The 20,208-nt window shown below is 30.8% G+C and overlaps 3 protein-coding genes across 5 annotated transcripts; 1 reads left to right on the top strand and 2 right to left on the bottom strand.

Moving 5' to 3' along the window:
• Positions 1 to 6,943: 6,943 nt before the first annotated feature.
• LOC111891670 (peroxisomal membrane protein PEX14) lies at positions 6,944 to 10,289 on the bottom strand. Of its 3 annotated transcripts, none has more exons than XM_023887728.3 (11): positions 10,153 to 10,289; positions 9,978 to 10,047; positions 9,479 to 9,714; positions 9,172 to 9,390; positions 8,893 to 9,088; positions 8,510 to 8,599; positions 8,351 to 8,400; positions 8,122 to 8,244; positions 7,968 to 8,012; positions 7,819 to 7,887; positions 6,944 to 7,694 (listed from the first exon to the last, which is right to left on the bottom strand). In XM_023887728.3, exons 2-11 carry the CDS (start codon positions 10,021 to 10,023, stop codon positions 7,191 to 7,193), a joined length of 1,578 nt encoding a protein of 525 aa, XP_023743496.1. In that variant the 5' UTR covers positions 10,024 to 10,047; positions 10,153 to 10,289; the 3' UTR covers positions 6,944 to 7,190. The 3 variants fall into 3 exon arrangements, with proteins under 3 accessions (XP_023743496.1, XP_023743497.1, XP_023743499.1); XM_023887729.3 differs by having other exon boundaries at positions 9,978 to 10,032; positions 10,153 to 10,255; XM_023887731.3 differs by lacking the exon at positions 7,819 to 7,887.
• Positions 10,290 to 11,602: 1,313 nt separating this feature from the next.
• Positions 11,603 to 14,008, top strand: LOC111891685 (carbonic anhydrase 2). The gene is made up of 8 exons (XM_023887756.3): positions 11,603 to 11,652; positions 11,770 to 11,934; positions 12,333 to 12,381; positions 12,514 to 12,630; positions 13,217 to 13,270; positions 13,379 to 13,464; positions 13,593 to 13,698; positions 13,808 to 14,008. The coding sequence occupies exons 1-8, from the start codon at positions 11,603 to 11,605 to the stop codon at positions 13,946 to 13,948; spliced, it is 768 nt and encodes a 255-aa protein (XP_023743524.1). The 3' UTR covers positions 13,949 to 14,008.
• A 153-nt stretch (positions 14,009 to 14,161) lies between these two features.
• On the bottom strand, positions 14,162 to 16,645 carry LOC111891686 (uncharacterized). The gene is made up of 10 exons (XM_023887757.3): positions 16,487 to 16,645; positions 16,124 to 16,256; positions 15,965 to 16,039; positions 15,736 to 15,822; positions 15,527 to 15,583; positions 14,989 to 15,081; positions 14,828 to 14,900; positions 14,654 to 14,729; positions 14,470 to 14,560; positions 14,162 to 14,378 (listed from the first exon to the last, which is right to left on the bottom strand). The coding sequence occupies exons 2-10, from the start codon at positions 16,175 to 16,177 to the stop codon at positions 14,259 to 14,261; spliced, it is 726 nt and encodes a 241-aa protein (XP_023743525.2). The 5' UTR covers positions 16,178 to 16,256; positions 16,487 to 16,645; the 3' UTR covers positions 14,162 to 14,258.
• Between the last annotated feature and the right edge of the window lie 3,563 nt (positions 16,646 to 20,208).

Genomic DNA, 20,208 nt, shown 5'->3' with positions numbered 1-20,208 from the left:
ATTAACTAAAAATAAAAAATATTTTTGAAAAATACGTGAAATATTCTAATAGAAGATTACATTGTACATATTCTGAAAAATAATTTTAAAATGCAAAATAAATGGAAAAATCCAAAAATTCTTTTTTTTAAATATTATTTTCGGAACTTGAATTAACTAAAAAAAATAAAAAAAATACGTCTCACGGTCTCACAAAATTAGGTCGTCCCACATGAACCTAATCCTATATATATATATATATATATATATATATATATATATATATATATATATATATATATATATATATATATATATATATATATATATATATATATATATATATATATATATATATATATAAAAGATGCTCTAATAACTAGAAAATAAATATAAAAAGTGCTCCGATCTCATAAAAATAAGATTAGAAAGAGATAAAAATAGATACATGTATTAATAATAGAAAGACATCTATGGACCTTGCATAAAACTAAAAATAAAAGTTAGAAAGGAAAATTAATCTGGACTCTCAAAGTGGGAATCCTACTACCCACCAACCACAATTATATCTTTCTTTTTATATCTATGAAATAATTAAGCATCTATTTCCAACGCTTTGAGACCAACTTAAGTTTTCTCGTCAATTAATAAATTAATTTATCATCTTAGTTTGGAACGGACTTCGAGTGGAATTTTTTAAAATATTTTATAAGAATCAAATATAACTAAGGGTTAGGGGAATATAAAAAGCATATCTTCCAACGGATTTTAAAAAAGATGCCCAGCTACCTGTTTTAATTTTGGCATCACCAACCAACCAGTCAAACATTATATAGCTTTTGGTGGTGTTACTTTCCATCATGTTATTTTAATATAATAATTTTCTTGATTATCAATAAAGTCTAACTATTGATTATAGATAAACTGTTATTGTAATATAATAATTTTCTTGATTATCAATAAAGTCTAACTACACTTGTATAAAACGAATTTGATATCGGTTCGATAATAAAGCGGGAAGACGGTCAAGGGGCTACATCTCCTCCCTACCCAACAAGGTCCTAGTGTAACGCTTTGAATTTTTTATATGTTTTTATTTAATTATTTAAAAATACCCTAGATTTAATTAATTAATAAATTCATGGAATTTAGTTGAGGAAACTTAATTTGTTAATTTCATGGTGTGTAGGGGTTGTTTGGTCACGTTGGAACTATTTATGTGAAGATTAGTGGAATAAGGGTTGTTTTTGCCAAGTAAGGAAAAGATGTGCATGGGTACACGTGTTATGTGAAATCGAAGGGAGAGATGGCCTTGTCTCATTTGGTTAAGTAATTAATGGGTTAAGAGAAGGAAAAACCCAAGTTGTAAATCTATGCAAAAACTCGGCAATCTGCCCTTCTCTTGTAAAAATCATATTTAATTCTAGGAAAATCGTTTAAACCTAAAACAAGTGCACAAAGCTCACAAATTGAGTCTAGTTACTTTCCACCAATTTTCATTGGCCATCTTTGTAGGCTTGTCCAGGATTGTTGTGACAACTTTGAAAAGTGATTTTCAAGAAATCGCCGTAAATCATAAAAAAAAATAATTAGACTTAGTGTAAATATCCCTGAAAATGTATTGAGCTAAATTTTCTGAGTGTGAGATAATAATCGGACTTAACGTGTTTAAGGAGGAAACATGTCTTGAACAAACTGAAGTTTTGGTGTTAAAAGTTGAAAATGAACCCAAGGACTAACTAGTTGAATTAATGGCTAAGGGTTGCTTATTAATGATCTATAACACTTCTATGGGAAAGGAAGTACCTTTATTTCATTGGAGCTTTGATGATTGCTTTTTGTGATCTACATTTGATTCGAGGTGAGTTTTTTACTACATTACGTTGATATGTATGTCTTTGCATGAGATCGTGTGTGATATACTTATATTTGATTGTATAAGAATGATACTAAGTGGTGCAGTGCCTAGTATGTGTATGTTATTGGAATGTTTTGTGGGGATTATACATGTGTTGGTGAGTGCTTAATCTGAATGTGTAAGGTGTCGGTAAGTGTCGGTTGGTATATGACCTGAGATGTGATGTGCCTTTTATGCTAGACTTTAGCTAGCAAGTGCCTTTTACTCTTTATTTATCTAATTTGTATAATTAGATTAAAAGTTTATGGCATCTTGATATATATGTGTGGCAGATGTAAAGTACATATTACTAATGTATGGTGTTGTGTTAGAATTCACTAAGCTTCGTGCTTACCATTTCCATATAAACAACTTTTTCAAGAACTTCAAGTACTCAAAAGGGAAAGGCAAGTCGTGATTGTACACATGGGCGCAATTTGATGTTTTAGTATGGATGTTGATAACGGTTTTCGTTAAATGGTGAAATAATTTGTATCTTATATTAAATAAATGGAAAAATCAAAAGTTTAAATTTATTGTAATTTTAAGGACGTTGGACATAAGGGCAGCGCCTCTAACGGTAATGGAAATATCATATTTTATTAAGGAAAATATTATGAAAAATATTATTTTCAGATAATATCTCCTAATAATTGCATTAAAACCATCATTCTTTATTTATTGGATACATCATCATTTAATGTTGATTGGTGATCTTTGGTAATAAAAAAAATGAAAGGTTATAAAACACTAGTTCTTGGTATCTTATCAGTACCTTAATTTGAGATTGTTCTTTGAAGGATTTATTGGAAATAAGTGTCCAATGTCATAACTAATTGGTGTAACTTTGAGAGTAGTAACAACGTCCTTTTTGGGTTGCTCTCAAGAGCAAGAATAGCTAGAAATAATTTTAAGAGAATGAGGAAATTGTTTATTAATTGATTGAATGATCAATAAATTAATTAGAAACTAGTTGAAATTAATTAAAATTAATTTGAGATTAATCGGAATTAATTTGGAGGTACAAAGAATAAATGTTAATTGTTCAACAATTGAACGATGGGAACATTCTAGAAGTCCCATGAGGTGGACGGTTTTGGGAGGATTCCAGAAGCTATCCAAGCAACATATAAGGCAATGATTTAAATATAGATTAAATCATAATATTCAATTGATTCAAATCAGGGTTATCCTGATGTAGCACAAGTTGGCACTAGTTTTAACAAGAAATTGTTAAACATAAATAATAGTTATTCATAAATAAAAACTACTTTCATTATTGGTAAAAATCATCTAACTTGAGAAATGTGGAAACCCTCATTGATGAGTTTACTTGATAGTTTTTAGCAAATCCATCAACTACCAAAATGCTATTTGATTAATGACTAAGAGTCATGAACACTGAGATGTAATCCATGTCTAATAATCAAGTACGGGCTTGATTAATCTTCCTATCTGTAAAAAGTCTAGAAGGATTAAGAGATTCTTTTAGAAAGAATACATAAATGGATATCATACACATTTAGCAAGACTTGTCATAAAAAGATTTTCTCATAATCATGTCATTGACTATGGTCATTATCATACTCATGACACTGACTATGATCAAACCTTTTCAGAAGTATCTATGAGTAGATCAACAAGGATATTATTTAATATAACTACATATTCTTAATATGAGATATAACAAATAGAATTAAAAAAACAAACGTTTTTCCTAATAGACATCTACTAGAAGATATTTATATAGCTTAGCCTGAAGGTTTTTATTAATCCTAGTTATCCTAACGAAATATGTAAAGCGTAAGATCCATTTGTGGATATAAAGCAAACATCTCAAGGTTGGAATCATCATTTTAATATATGAATACATGGTGCACTTTTATATCTAAATGGAGATGACATTTGTGTTTACTAAGAACTAGTGGGAACATAGTGATAGTCATAATCTTGTATGAATGAGACATCCTTAATCATGAGAAATTATATTATGACCATGTCAGGTTTTTTCACATTGACTCAGAATGTGTTTCTAAGATGAAAGACATAGGAATGACAACATATGTTCTTGGAATGTAAAAAATACAAAGATAGATAAAGATGAATGTTAAAGTTTTAAAATGTTTATTCATATATCGACAACGTCTTGAAAGTGATCAAGATACATGATTCCTTTAAAGGACTCTTGACATTGCCACATGGCACTAAGTTTGAGCTAGCCTTAAAATGACTTAGCACATAGGTTTGAGCTAGATAGAACGATGTATATTCAATTTTCTTGGCAAATGAATCCATCATTAATGTCATATTATGCATAAACCTAGTATATGATCATGCTATTAACATATCATAAGATACCAATTGGATGTATGGGTAAGTCACTTGATGACTTTGAGAACATTCTATGAGTGCTTAAGAACTAAGAGAATATACACGAGGTAATCAGTTTAGAAGAAGATCCTTATGTAAAGAGCTACACAAGATGCTAACTTCAAAACACACATACACACACACACACACACACATATATATATATATATATATATATATATATAATATTATGAATTATAATTGGATTATGACTTCATTATGGAATAAAGAGTAACTTTTGTAGGAATGGGGTCTATGCAAAACATAAATGCACAATATAGTAAATAAGAATACACCACTACTTCAAAAGTTGATATCAAATATGACTGGATGAACAATATCATTGAAAAACTAGGTTGAGTCCTTCCATTCAGGGATAACCTAGAAATCTTTTATGACTTCAAGAGCATATTTAATTATGCTAAGAGACTTTATGTCATATCATAGCACCAATCATATTCTCCAAGATATTTAATTATACTTAGAGTAAAGGAAAATATGGAGATGATAGTATCCACATAATTCACACAAATTAAATTTAGTCGGGCTCATTAATAAAATTCTTCCATTTAAGCTAAGTATGACTGGTCACACTTCAGCTATAGGAATTCATTATTCTAGAAATGGAATTTTAAATTGAATTTAGTATTTGGATATTGGAACATTAAAACAACAATTATTATATTGTTTTGATAAATTGAGATATGGTCATCACATCAATACTTGTTGTGTTATATATTAACATGTTCAATCCATGAATAATATTATTATTCTAAAAGTTAATAGGCAGTTATAACTATGGGAGCAATTATGAAGTAAGACTAATATGAATTAGATTGGTTGACTCTCACCAGATGAAAGTAGGCAAGTGGTTGTAACCAAGTTTCATATGTACTTGTCGGAGAGTTGGCACTGAACGGACCTGTATCATATTGGGAATTATTGTTTCTAGGAAATAATAATAATAATAATAATAATAATAATAATAATAATAATAATAATAATAATAATAATAATAATAAAGATAACAAAACTAGCTTAATACAAATAAGGTATGTATTTAAATGTTATGTACAACTTTTTGGTCACTTTGAGTAACCATCAAGTTAACATATGTAACTAGTTAATTGAATAAAGTAAAGAGCATTTCATTTTTGTCTCATTTGACCTATATGAATTAATGGTGTTAGACATGCCTTTTGATTTGTTTATTACCTCATGACATGCAGAAAGCTTCATGCTTCTATTATTTTATGTCCACCTTTTATAGTAAGTGTTGTTTTATGTCCACCTTTTATAGTAAGTGTTGGTATAAAAGAAAGGCTTAAGATATGAGTTTTGGTATAAAAGAAAGGCTTAAGATATGAGTTTTGGCTAGTTGTTTTACTCAATATTTTCTCCATAAAATGGCATCTAAATTTCAGATTTTGGATGCTCTCCAACTCTTCTTCTTTCTTCCATTTGGTGCTAGAAAAAAAGGCCCTAAAGTTGCTTCTCTTTAAGCACTTATTTGGTATAAGTCTTAAAGATTAAGAACAACTTTATACAAGTGTTCACTAGCATATTTTAGTGGTTCAAAACTTGCTTGGTGGATACATTATTATAGAGAACTTCTACTTGGAGTTTTAAAACCATATTCATCAACTTTTTAATTGCCAAAATGAACCAAAATTTTCAAAGATTGTTACACTTTATTCTTCTTTGGTTATGTTTAATCTTTCTAAGTTCTTACAAAATGATCGTTAATGGGTATAAAATGGTTTTAGTTTATTCAAAACAAAAATGATTCCGTTGCTAATTACGTCAAATTTTAGACTATAACTGGACTATTTTTGAATAAAAACCCAACGGTTTGTTAAGTCAATTTTAAAAGTAAGTTGTTATAATAGTAAAACTTAGATCCTATGGTACATTTAGGATAATTTATGAATGCTTCAGTTGCCATATCTAGTAGATAGTTGCATAGAAAATCTAATAGGATTATCCTCATAATCTGGATTTCGTGTAACCTAGACATCGGGTTTAAATATCAAATTTGAAAAGTGCTCACACAATCCTTCAAGTCGATTTGGATTCATATCGATTTTAGATTTTTTTTCCTCCTCCCAAACCCTAAGATTGTAGCATGTGTATCAATAGGATTTTTACCATATACCATTATACGTGTATAAAATGATTTTTACCTTAAACTCTAGAGTGTATAGATTCGACGATCTATGGGAGCAAGATGAAGGTGGTACCGCCTGCTACATCATTCCGTATGCATGGTATCTTCAGAATGGAATGATGTTGGGTTACCTAATTCGTTGCCAACCACCTCGCAGTCGCTTCTCTTTCTCTTATTTATTGTTAAACAATGGGTCATATATATATATATATATATATATATATATATATATATATATATATATATATATACCAGCTATAAATATCACACTAAAACACTTCAAAGACATCACTTTCTTTCCAATTTCATTTCAACTTGCTCCAATTCTCTCGAAGTACTTTTACTGTTTTACACTTTCTCGAATTCCATTTCAAATGGATTCTAGTCTTGTTTAATTGCACATGGCTAACATGAAAGTTCTAAACTAACAACTAACTAGGAAGTAGGAGAGGAGATAAATAATTATTTGCAATTTCAAAAAAAAATAAATAAATAAATAAATAATAATAATAATAATAATATATAGTCAATTGGGAAAAGAAATCAAATTGAATATCAACTTTCAATGTCACTAGTTGGATCCAAGGGTAATTTGTAACAGTTAATATAAATCGGAATAACTGAAATCATAAGGATTAAGCACACATGTGACTATTTCGTATCCAAGACCAAGAGCACATAATTTTTTTCATCAATAATATCATATCAAAATATGTAATGTAATTATCTTTAGTATATCACTAAGTATCAAACCAAATACCTTCAAATCAAACATGTTCAAGCCTCATAATACGACCCTTCTTCCTCTCTCTGAATCTCACTTGTATTCATCACCACTGAGCTGCTCCCCCCTGCACCACCATCTGCCGCCTCCACACCGCCTGATTCAGATATTTTCGTGATCCTCTGCAACTCATCTGTCACCTCAGTTGACCTAGCCAGAAACTGTTCATCCGTCAACTGCTGTCCTTGTTCGTTTTCAAACGGTGATTTCTTCGGTTGCCTGATGGCGGCTGCCGCCTCAGCCATGGCTACAGGTGGCGCCTGAGGTGGGACCCACGCAGACCGCTGAACAGGTCGCTCACTGTACCCAGTAGTCACCTTGTTCTCTTCACCTTCCACTTCAGAAATCTTCACATTCTTTTGTTGCCACCATGGCGCCCCACCACCTTCCCCGTTAGCCTGATAGACAGATGTGGGTCCCGCCCCATACTCGTTAAGTCCATTGTTATTTTCATAGATTGAGCCGCCACCCTGTGCCTGTGCCTGTGACTCCCAAGGCTAGTCAGTAAAAACATGAAAAGTAGTGTTAGTGGTAAAATATGTTAATTTTTTTATATAAAAAATAGTAAACTATGTATCATAACTATATTATCATTTATGCTTTTTACAGATCAATGAAAACCTTAGGTTTTGGTGTTAAGCGAGGATTTGATACAGGTTGATCAGGGTTTGGTGGTTGATCATTTATTTCCTGAGCGAAATAAATATAAAGTAAACACTTCAAAACACACCCGGAAAAAAAAAATTAAAAAAAAAAAAGATTCTACTTACTCGGATGTTGGGAGGCCTTTCGCCTCTTTGAATCATAGACATTATCTGCAAATCAAAGAAAAAAAGTTTTTTTTTTTTTTTTTTTTTTTTTTTTTAAAGTAATGGTTGAGCATTCATGTATGTAGCAACTAGCAAGAAGACAAAAAAGTTACACCTCCATATAAGATTTAGGGTGGGAGGGTGTAGCAGAGGGGGGTTCCACTACAGATGCAGGTGGTGGTGACAAGGATCTAACTGACCGGGAGTCGTAATCTGTCCTGCCATTTGTGTAAGGTGGCTGCCATATTCCAAAAAATATAAATTAAACAAATGAAATATAACTTCAAAATGGTGTTTATAAATTTATAGAGGCATAGTGGAAATATGTCTTATATCTAACTCACCCTTGTGCTTGTGACTTGAACTTCTCTCCCTGAAATGTTCTTGCTTTGTCCTGAAAAGTAGAAAGTTGCAATTAAGATATATGTAGGTTTCATAAGTTGTTAGGAAATGGAAAAGGAAAACCATTATTATAAGTCCAAAAAAAACAATTTATGGTTTACCTTCTAACTTCTTTATTGAGTTGCTCATTGACTTCATTTCCTGGACTTGCACATCCAAAAGACTCAAAAGTTCCCCAAAGTATTTCTTCTCTGTAAACAGCAAAGATTATATCAGATACAATTATACAAACAACACAATTCTTATCAAAATTCCATGTTTGTGTGTTTGTACGCGTGGCAGATGACATGGTAAAAACGAATGCCACGTCAGCGTTATAAAGGTTTACAAAGCGGTGTATATTGGTAGAAAGATGCAAGTTGGTTGCTATTGAGGGTAAAAGATATAGTATGTTGCATATATTGGTCAAAGAAGGTAATTAACTACCCTAACAGAAACATTAAAGTCAAAATGAAGAAAACTAAGATAAAGAAATGGATGTTACCTTCAGTTTTTGAGGCCAACATCTCCTGGCTAGCACGCGCCACGTCAGATGCTGCTGCAGCTGCAGCTTTTGCAGCAGCAGCTGCTTCTTCAGCCAATGTCGGCTTTCTGTTTGTTTCATTGTCAAGGTCCTCTTTTTCATCTTCTTCATGTACAACTTTACGTATCCAAGATTTCAATCTAGGAACAACAGCATTCTAACACCAAATACATGTCAGCTAATTATAGCACAGCAAAAACACATGTCGACTGTTAGAAATTGTCTGCTGTTTGTTTTTACCTTAAAAACTACAGCAGTTCCAGCTCCTGATATAGCAAGAACTCCAACAGCAAGCAACGCATGTGACCAATGAAACCTACTCCTCAAACTGGGAGCAGTTACAGGTTGCAGTTGCAGAGATTGAGTTGGAGCTTGTGGTTGAATACTTGAGGTAGGCTGTGATGGGACACCTTGATTTACAACAGCTGGTTGAGTAGTTGAAACACCAGGGGATTCATCCTGCCATTTACAGTTTTACAATGTAAGGAATGAAGGGAAATGGAAAAGAAAATGAATAATCAAAGAAAAGTAGATAAAATTTTCTTACAGGGACACGACGAAATGATTCATCTATCTCCTCCTTTGTAAGACCTTTCCTCTCAAGAAAAGATCTTCTATACATAACAGGAGATCCTTTAACCTTTGGGTGTGAAAGGAACTTTACAGCATTCTGCACTTGTTCTTCTCGTATCGGTTCTGTGTTTACGAATATTGATGGTTCCTTGGTAGCTCCTTTGTCGGCATCTTGTTGATCATTGGTCACTGGCTTTACAGCTTCCAGAACTGTGGTCATTGAGTCAAGTGTGCAAGGGGGAAGTCGAGTCAATTCACTTGAAACCAATCGGAAACTAGGTATTTAACATCAAATTTAAAGTTGATAATAAAATCAACTCCATACTTAGATTCGATTTCTACTAATCAACCCAAAAACACTATGATTAAAGTTCCCTTCAAGTATATCAACATAATTAAGCTTAAATAGCGATAAAATTAAACTCGGATATACATAAAATATATACTATAGACTTGTACGTAGAGAAATAGACCTTGATTTTGGGGGTTCCCGTCAGTAGGGTTTGGAGGAGTTGCCATCTTCACACTCTGCACAATTAGAAACTTGAACAAAGGAAAAATAATAAGCCGATACACAAAAAGCTTCAGTCACTGCAACTTTAATGGCCGAAAAGGTAGAATAAATGAATCAGAGGGATGAAAGCTTACCGAGGTACTGATGTCAGCGAAAGGATCAGGGAGAGGATGGTTTGCTCATCCCGACGCCAAACATTCATAATTTCTACCAAGCCCAGTACACTCCCAAGTAATTGCCACCAGGGTCATGTCATGTTTGATTATATGGTCCTTAAAGTTTCACTGCTTTGCAGATTTAGTCCTTCGATTATTCGTGTAGGGGTGCAATGTTCAGTTTGTTTTTCACAAGGCAAGTGGTAAATAAGAACCAAAACTTTACATAATTTTCTTTTTATAATCGAATGAATGTTACGTGTCACATATATAGTGTAATAATGAAGAAAAAATATTAAAAGATAAATATATGATCAGCCCTTCATATGCACATTCTCCATATTCAAAGTTCAAACTAAAGATTATATGAATTGTATATGTTACATGAAAGAAAATAATATATAGATATAACATATGTGTATATGTATATTGTCATCTATGGGAATAATAAGTATCTGTTCTTGAAAATCAATTTTTTGATCATTTTAAATATCAAATTACTGGTTATTTTGATTAATTAATTCATACTGTTTTGTATCTTCACAATGATCTTCTAAAATGAGAGCAAAATAAAGAGTTTTTTTGGGTTGTCTTCAAATTTTGACTTTTCTTTTGATCTTGCCACCAATAATGGATCCATGATCAATTACAGGAATCCTTTGGGTAAGTATTCTACTAAAGACTGTAATGAAATACCCTTATATGATAGTGTGTGTGTATATATATATATATATATATATATATATATATATATATATATATATATATATATATATATATATATATATATATATATATATATATATATATATATATATATATATATATTACATTTGTCAAGACGTATAAATATGTAATTTCTTTATTTAGTTTATATTCTATATCGGTGCATAACGCATGACATTTTATATTTATCAATAAAGCTAGTACATCTTCTTCAACTAACTAGTCACACAAAAAGAAAGTTAAGCTTATAGGTTCTATCATACCAAGGAAGACTTTAGAAGGCAAAAAACGAAATGACTTTTCAAAGGACATCCAATGCCAAAACACATATATGACATCTAGGAGCTTTTTTTTTAGGGATTAAAAATTGGCGCTATTCTATTTAGCAAATTTCAGTTGGGTAAGTTTGTTTTTGCAACCTTCTAGCTGTTTTTGTAACTCGGTTTCATTGTGATTTTCGAGCATCTTTTTAATATAAGTTTTGAAAAGGAAAAGTTAATAAATCTTACTTTCTAAGCATATATTTTTCATACACTTTTTCATATATGAAACATTGTAAAAATATTATAATAGGACATGTGACATGTGAATAAACAAAATGTTGAAATATTATGGTATTATGTGTCGTTATTCTAATTAATTAATTCAATTGATTTGAAATCATATACAAAAGTTGCTGCAGAAACTTTAAGGACAGCCCGATATGTCAGAATACTCGAATATAAAAGCAAATGTACCAACAGAAATACCAAGGTAAGTGATATATTAATTTATTTATTTCAACAAATGGATCGATTACTACACATCAAATCATCGATAACTATGGTTTATTTTTACATTAATTGTTTTTATCTTTAATTGTTTGATTAGTAAAAATGGAAAGGAAGTAGAATTAGAAGATGACACAAATCAAATTAATCTGGAGAATATTACAACGTCGCAAGTAATAACTGGACCACCACCACCATCACCACCATTTGACCCCATAAAAAGAATCAACGATGGGTTTAAATACTTCAAGCTCAACGAGTTCAAGTAAGCTACTCGAGCCTCATTTACTACTAATATAAAAGTCTATTATGGTAAGTAACATTCTATTTAATTTCATTGAATCCAATGTGGGTTAACCGTTAACATTGGACTTTTTATAAATTTGAAGTTGTTTGATAGTTGTCGATTCAATCAGATTGAATCGTGTCTATATATTATCGAGTGAGACCCAGTAAGAAAGATATCATAAGTCAAACACAACTACTTGTCGTATCAAACTTTTTGAATTTAAACAAGTTAGACCCAATAAGAAGAATATCAAACAATCCCTTAGATTTTTTTATTTTTTTGTAATGACTTTATAATTTATATAAAAAAAAAAGTTATACTACTAGATTCATAAAATTTAATTTGTATAATAACTTATATATACAAATTTACAGCAAAAATATGCCTGCCTACCGTAAATTGGCCGACAAAGCGGAACCCAAGGTAATATGACCATTAATTATCAAAATTATTGATCTTTAGAAAACTATATTTTATAATAATTAATATTTCATACAAGGATTTCTGTATATTACTCTAGATTTAAATTTTTAAATAATTATAAAATTGGTACAGTTTCTAATATTTGCTTGTTCGGACTCCCGAGTTTGCCCAATAACTATCCTGAACCTGCGACCCGGGGAAGCTTTCATAACCCGTAATATTGCCAACATGGTCCCTGTATTTAATCAGGTGACAAAATCAGTACCTTCAATTTCACAATCTTTCTTCAACAGTTCAACTATATATTTGATATTTCCATTTCCATTTCCATTTATTTTCTAGATTTACTTTTTTAGATTTGTCTTTGAAAGAATTGGTTATTATACCACATCTGAATCAATCAGTATGGTGTGTGATTGAATTGTAAATAGTTAGTTGGTCACTTCCTTACTTAGATTGTGTTTGACACGTATAAATTAATTTATTTTTTGAATTTATTGCAATTTAATGTTTCATGAGACCAATAAGGCATAAATAGTTTATAACTTAGAAGTTAGTTTTTTCAACTACAACTAGTTTGTCAAAGATGTACATATAAGTTTTTGAGCTCAATGGGATATTGAAAATTAATCATCTTCAAAATAAAATAAAATAAAAAACTCTTCAATATCATTTTTATAACAGAAGTTGAATTCCAAAGTTTATTTTGTGCGCATTATACATATTATTCATTGTATCATAGCATTATAGATATTTTAGATGCAAAAAAGTATTAATATAAGAAATTGTAATTTTTTGATTATTAGTGATAGTTATGTTTGTTTTTGTTTTACAGCAAAGGTACTGCGAAGTTGGTGCTGTTATTAAATATGCAATCTTAGTTTGCAAGGTTGTTTTGGCAATTTATTTATATTTCTACACAATTATTTTTAAGTATTTGTATATATAAAATTTGGATCAATGTGAAAGGTTAATTAAGGAAAATCGTTTTTTTTAGGTTGAGGCCATTTTAGTCTTTGGGCACTGTCGATGTGGTGGAATTGAGAGACTCGTATGTCTTCCTGATGGAAAAACTTCATCACCGTAAGTTCGTTTTTATTTTATTATAACATAATTATGCTTTATATTCAAAATAAAAAATTGTTTTGTTTATTTTAACACAACATAATTAATTAATTATGAAAGCTTAATTTATTTCATTTGTGATGAAGTGACTCGGTAGATGATTGGGTTAGCATTGGTAAGCCTGCTAAGGCAAAGGTGGTTGGAAAGAATCCAAAAGCATCTGGTCTTGAACTTCGAACACTTGTTGAGAAGGTAAATAAATATAAAAATTACCATAATCTTTAACTAAAAAGTAAAATCACATGCTTGAATTTCATATAAATGTGATTTCTATTGTTGTTGTACTTGTACATGTATGCAGGAGTCAGTGATGAATTCATTGGCGAATTTACTAACCTACCCTCAGGTTAAATCTGGAGTAACCAGTAACAAAATCAAACTAATTGGTGGACATTATGACTTTGTTTGTGGACATTTTGACATCCTTGGGACTCGATCTTAATCAATCAACATATAAATCGAATGAAGTTTAATGGAGTCATTAATATCATCCGATATATTCGTCCTTTTTATTTAATATTTAATGTGGTGGCAAACTTGTTGGCATAATAAGCACAATTTACAGTTGAATAAAGTCCTTTTTTTCCTTCCCAATTCTATATCATGGTTTCTTATATTGATTTGTGTTGATTAATTTGTTGAAAATACATGGGGCTAAGGAAAAGATCAAAATAACATATATAACTGCATTCGATCTTCATGTTAATTAATTGTTGACATCAGGAGAAAATAGTTTCAGTTTTTACTAAAAATCACTGAATGTTCTTGAGCAATTTTTCTAAATAAATCTTCTGTTGCACCAAGCTGAGAGATTCTGATTTTAGTATAGCATTTCCAACCAGAATTACTGTAGATGATTGTGACGCATTCACCTGTGTATACCAATTTCACCAAATTCAAAATATGTTACAAAAAAAAAAAAGTTAAATCTGTAAAGAATTCCCTTTTATAGGATGCACATACCCAAAAACGGCCATTTATGCCAACAGCTATCTCAAATGAGAGCTTCTTCCCAAGAGCTTCAAGAACTGGATAAGGTGGAGAACTCAGCAGCCTACAGAGACCAAAGTTGTAAGAACCAGCTATTCTCAAGGACCAAAAATGTAATTTACTCAAAATTATTCAAGAAGCAATAACAATGTCTCACGTTCTTGAGAGGCCTGTGGATGATTCAAACATATACCCCTCTTTTAGTACACCATACTCTGCTGCTTTTCCATTAGCTACATACACATGAAATACATTGTCATTTTTAATAATAATTTTGTGCTTTAAAAAATGGATGACACAAAAAAAAAAAAAAAAAAAAGATATGACTAACCATCCATGCATGACAACTCAGGGTTCATGCCTGTGTTTGCATTGACCACACGAACATACAATAAAGTGCCCACCTGTTGTGAAATTTAGCTTTATATAATTATATAGTCCATGAGAAAATAATAAATTAGAAAAAAAAAAAAGAAAAAAGGAATATCATACCTCGAATTTGGGTATGTTTCTCCTAGTTCCTCCTTCAAATGCAAGAACAGGTAGAAATGCTAATGCAGGTCCTTTAATATCCACAAGGAAATTCTGAAACAAACACATGAAAAATAAAAATAAATGAAATGTTGGAATGAAGAGCGAAAAAAGTAGTAGTCTAAGGGGCTGTTTTTCTTTTTGACTTAATGGAATTAATGGATACATGACTTAATCCACAAAGAATGTGTGAATGTTGATGTATTAAGATTGTTTAAGTTATTAACTTGACATAAATTGATGGTTTAATTTGATGTCATTTTGAAGTTCTTCATGGAGATTCCTTTTTGTAAATAACATTTTGTTAACTGGTTTGATGTTTGCAGTCATGCTTTGATTTGTTGTGAATTTCTCAACTTTTTTCATGGTTTGTTGGTATTTACCATCAGTTCTAAACAAAAAGGGTAAAATGGTCATTTACTCAGATTCAGAAACTTCATCTGATCGATAAAAAAAACCCCTTGGTATTTTTGTAAATTAAAACTTCAGTAGAACTTACTTCTGGTTTAGTATCCACCACCACTCCAAGAACATTATCCCCAGCACTAGGTACATACTACAAAATACCAGTAAAGAATGCAAAGATCAACATATAATAATTCCAGAAAATTGGATACCAAGAGACATAAGGCATCTTCAATGAAGGATATAGTAAATTGGGTTCTGTAAATTTGATCAATAAAAGTGAACATAAAACAACAAGCTTACTCTCTTATGGGAGCTCTCCACCCAATATTTGTTTGGCTTCGTGAATCTCAGCGTCCCAGCCTTCATTACAGAAATGGAATCACCATCCTAACAATTATGTGGAATGTAAATAAGTAAACAATCCTTCAAATGCTTATTTAATTTGCGTTCAGAAGGAAGATACTAGGTAGGTTTCACCTAGAATATCAAAGTATAGCTGAAACAATAAACCCTAAATTGAAAAAAGAACCTGACGAAGGCCACCTCCGAGTTTGATCGTTTGATTGGCCATGCTTGAGAGGTCCAGTATCACATCTCCTGGAACCTAAGTCGCGTGAACAAACGAATAATGATAAACACTCAAGAAAGAACGAGAAGTAAGTTAGAGAAGCAGGAGTGGTATGCTTACGACTAACTGATCGACAAATGTTGAGGGAGAAGTAGACGAGGGCTTCGCTTCCATTGTTCAGACTCGCAGAGCCGCAGTTGATGTGGAAAAAACACAAGTGTTGGAGAGTGGCTTCCCTGCGCCGGCGAGTTTTCTGTAAATTATAGCGGTGTCAAAACACCATTGCAGTGACAGCAGACAACAAACATATGATTTCGATTTGAACTGGAATCAGGGGAACAGAGAAAATCGAGAGAAAAATGCAGTTGAACACAAACATCTAAAATTTGCAGACATCATAGATTTCGATTGCAACAAACACATGATTTCTTGAGAGCAGGCAAAATGCAGTTGAACGAAAGAAAAGGATGAAGAAAATCGCACCTGAATCGAATATGTAGTGCGCGACGGTGGCCGGTTCTGTTGGGTGCAACGGTATCCGACGATGGAAGTCGGCGGCGAGGAAACGGGAATCCCTTTAGGAGGCGACGAGAGAGAATGGAGACTGCGTGTTTTTCTTGTTTGTGAAGCGTACGAACGAAAACATTTTTATTAGGTTAATTAGACTACTGCCGTTCCCAACCAATACCGATACAACTATCAATTAAAAAAATAATACGGGTATCTAAGTACTAACTAACAAATAAAAGGTTTTTTTTTTTTTTTTATGTAATATGTCCTTTTTTTTCCTTTTAATTTGACACAGGTCAATTACTTATAACGTTGAACTAACTATTTTCCATTTGTCATTTTTTCTTTTCAATTTTAATAAAATGCCAACTAATAATACTAATTATATTTAATACTATATAAATAAATGGATTCAATTTATAGTTTTTTTCCTATTTTTTTATGTGTTTTCCATTTCCTTTCGGCATAAAATCCATTTTTATCTCCCTCAGTATAGAAAACCAAATCACCTCTTAATAATACTAATACTGATTCAAAATTTAAATATCCAAATCCATGTAGCCAACTAAAAAATCTTTTAGATTATCACTTACCTCTCCGTTTCTGCTACAAATTTGTTTGGAGCGTAAAAGCGTTAGCCCATATGACATTGTGATCATGGTGTTGTCTGATCCTTTTTTATGATTCCGAAATTGCAAATCTTAACATATCATCCAAAACAACAGAGGCGTACGCGGTTCTAGATTGTCACAGAACACATGCGCACACTTACTTGATGATTTTTAGATTTGGAAATTTCCGGTTCTAATTTATCTCTTGATACATAACAATAATTGGAGTAGAAGGCTTTAAAAGCTTTTGTTTCTTGATTTCTTACAAATATTTCATTGTTTTGACAGTTATACATACACGCCATAATGAAATTTTTTAAAGAGAGTGGTCACCATATATGGTCTAAGGATGGATGTTATGATTGCGATTATGGTGATTAATTGGCTTTCTGAGGTTAGTTTATGTTTTCTTTTACTTGGCTGTTGTTTTGATTTTGGTGGTTGTACATTTGATCTTTGAAGTGCTATCAAACTGTTTCATATGAGAGAGTTACATAGTTTATTGTGGATCATCTTATTACATTAAAATAAATATTTTTCACATATAAATTTGATTGTTCATATAAGTCTAGGCATAATAGCCCATTTGGGAGGTAGAGTTCCATTTAGGGAGTTACAAATGAGATTATGACATAATATTTTTTCATATGTAAATTTGATGGTTTTGTAATTTAATTTTGTTTAGTTTTACATATCAAAGCATCGTTCTTTAAAAATATGTTACATCCATGAATATGATATTTGTATGTGTTTTGTTTTAGCATTTTCATGTCAGTTTTACATCATTGTATACACACAACCATAAATAAACAGCCATGCACAGCACTTTGTGTATATGTGCATGTGTTGTGTACGCTTGCTTAAATAAATAAGTATGGTGTTAATAGTTTTTTTATAAGGTTAGTATAGATTGAATTAGATATGTATTCATCTTTTTCGTTTGCATTTTTTTTTGAAAGTTTACTTTAAAAAAATATTTAATGTTTATATCCTGATATTCTAACATAATTATTTAAATACGTCAATAGTTTTTTTATTGGTATAGATTGATGTAATTAGTTATTCGAGTAAATTACACGAATGGTCACTATGGTTTGGGGTAATTTGCATATTTGGTCCCTAACTTGTTTTTTTAACTCGGAAGATCCCTATTGTTTGTTTTTATTACGTGTTTGGTCCCTACTGTTTGTTTTTGTTACGCGTTTGGTCCCTATCTTATCTAAAAATACTATTATTTAAATAGGAAAAAATGGTAGGATAGGTAAGGTAAGGTGAAGAGGGTAGGATTGAGAGTGTGTTTATCTAAATAAATTAAAAAATCAAGGGCAAAATAGTCTTTTTAGCTAAGACAGGGACCAAACGTGTAACAAAAACAAACAGTAAGGACTTTCCGAGTTAAAAAAATAAGTTAGGGACCAAACACGCAAATTACCCTAAACCATAGGGACCATTCGTGTAATTTACTCTAGTTATTCGTTATTTTGTTTGTATATATTTCAAATTTTTTACATTAAAAAATATTTAATACTTAAACATTTGATGATTAACTTTTGTTAATCAACCCGTGTAGTACACAAGTCTTACACCTAGTATCAATTAAAAAATAAGAGTAAATTACACGAATGGTCCCTATGGTTTAGGGTAATTTGCGCGTTTGGTCCCTAACTTATCTTTTTAACTCAGAAGGTCCCTATTGTTTGCTTTTGTTACGTGTTTGGTCCCTGTCTTACTTAAAAATACTGTTTTTGTCATTGATTTTTTAATTTATTTAAATAAACATACCTCCAACCCCACCCCTTTACATAACCCACTATTTTTCCCTATTTAAATAATAGTTTTTTTAGTTAAGATAGGAACCAAACGCGTAACAAAAACAAACAGTAGAGACTAAGCGTGTAACAAAAACAAATAGTAGGGATCTTTCGAGTTAAAAAAAATAAGTTAGGGACCAAGCTCGCAAATTACCTCAAACCATAGGGACCATTCGTGTAATTTACTCAAAAATTAATTTATCTTTTTTCTACTTATACAATCCAATTAAGGTGTTATTTATTTTATCAAAGCGAAAATGGCTAAAGTCTACATACCACATCTGCAACCCTCTATAGTAAAAGAGGTACACCAAATGGCTGCAACATTTAATTAAAAATTTGTTTGTTTTTTAATGTCTGCAGAATGTTGCAATAAATTAAAGTAAAATATGAAGAGGTTTGGAGCAGATGGTCTAGTGTTGCATCACGCAGCACACGCGCAACAGTTTTTAAGTTATAAATCTTCTGAAAAACAAGCAGCTGCAAATAGTCAAGTGTTGCGCGTGTGCTGCACGGTGCAGTAATAAGTGGTCACAAGTAATTTTTTAGAAAAAAACAAACAATATCTAAACCAATTTTTCACACCGATTAGCAACCTAATCCAAACCAAACTTTTATATTATTTATAAATAATTTTTATTATATTATACAATCTAAATATTATATCATTTTCAATTTATAACCTAATTTTTTCTACTACTTTTAAGATTATATAGACAATATTAAAAAAAAATCTTAAAATATATCAATAATGGTCTTTATTTTTAGACAAAATTATTTTACATATTTTAGTGTATTTTGTTTATTTTTTTAATAAAAATAAAATAAAATTGATTACATTAGTTAAAAGTGCAAAAGAGTTATAACAAATAAATAAATGAAAATGGAGTTTGGTGGAGTCGTGGGTTTTAAATGTTTTTTTTTTTTTTTTTTTAATTCAAAATATGACAACCAACCAAGCATTTGGTTGTCAATGAGAATGGTCTTGGGTATATTGGTTATATTGGTTGATAAGTTTAGATCATGGTATATTGGTTACTAGTTGCGAGACTATGTAGTATATGGGTAAATTTAAAAAAATATAGTTAAATATAAATGTTAAAATATTTGATAATTTTGAATATGTAAGAAAATAAGAAAATAATGAATTATTATAATTAAAATATTTTTTTATCTTTTAAACTTAAACAAATAATTTAAATAAATAAGCAAAAGAAACTAATGAACTGTAATTTGAAATTTTTGAAATTAAAAAGTAAGTTCATTACTAAAA

Source organism: Lactuca sativa, chromosome 4 (genome assembly GCF_002870075.4).
Source record: "Lactuca sativa cultivar Salinas chromosome 4, Lsat_Salinas_v11, whole genome shotgun sequence".
Lineage (NCBI taxonomy): Eukaryota > Viridiplantae > Streptophyta > Magnoliopsida > Asterales > Asteraceae > Lactuca > Lactuca sativa.
Note: the sequence above shows the minus strand (reverse complement) of the source record. Positions and strands in the feature narration are given on the sequence as shown.

Coding starts and splice junctions, on each gene's coding strand:
- LOC111891670 (XM_023887728.3), bottom strand. CDS start 10,023: ATGGCAACTCCTCCAAACCCTACTGACGGGAACCCCCAAAATCAAG. Junction 7,888..7,967: donor AAAGGCCTCCCAACATCCGA/GTAAGTAGAATC, acceptor TATTTCGCTCAG/GAAATAAATGATCAACCACC. Junction 7,695..7,818: donor GCTTAACACCAAAACCTAAG/GTTTTCATTGAT, acceptor TTTACTGACTAG/CCTTGGGAGTCACAGGCACA.
- LOC111891685 (XM_023887756.3), top strand. CDS start 11,603: ATGTCAGAATACTCGAATATAAAAGCAAATGTACCAACAGAAATACCA. Junction 12,382..12,513: donor CCGACAAAGCGGAACCCAAG/GTAATATGACCA, acceptor AAATTGGTACAG/TTTCTAATATTTGCTTGTTC. Junction 13,271..13,378: donor ATGCAATCTTAGTTTGCAAG/GTTGTTTTGGCA, acceptor CGTTTTTTTTAG/GTTGAGGCCATTTTAGTCTT.
- LOC111891686 (XM_023887757.3), bottom strand. CDS start 16,177: ATGGAAGCGAAGCCCTCGTCTACTTCTCCCTCAACATTTGTCGATCAG. Junction 16,040..16,123: donor CATTTGTCGATCAGTTAGTC/GTAAGCATACCA, acceptor CACGCGACTTAG/GTTCCAGGAGATGTGATACT. Junction 15,823..15,964: donor TCGGAGGTGGCCTTCGTCAG/GTTCTTTTTTCA, acceptor CATAATTGTTAG/GATGGTGATTCCATTTCTGT.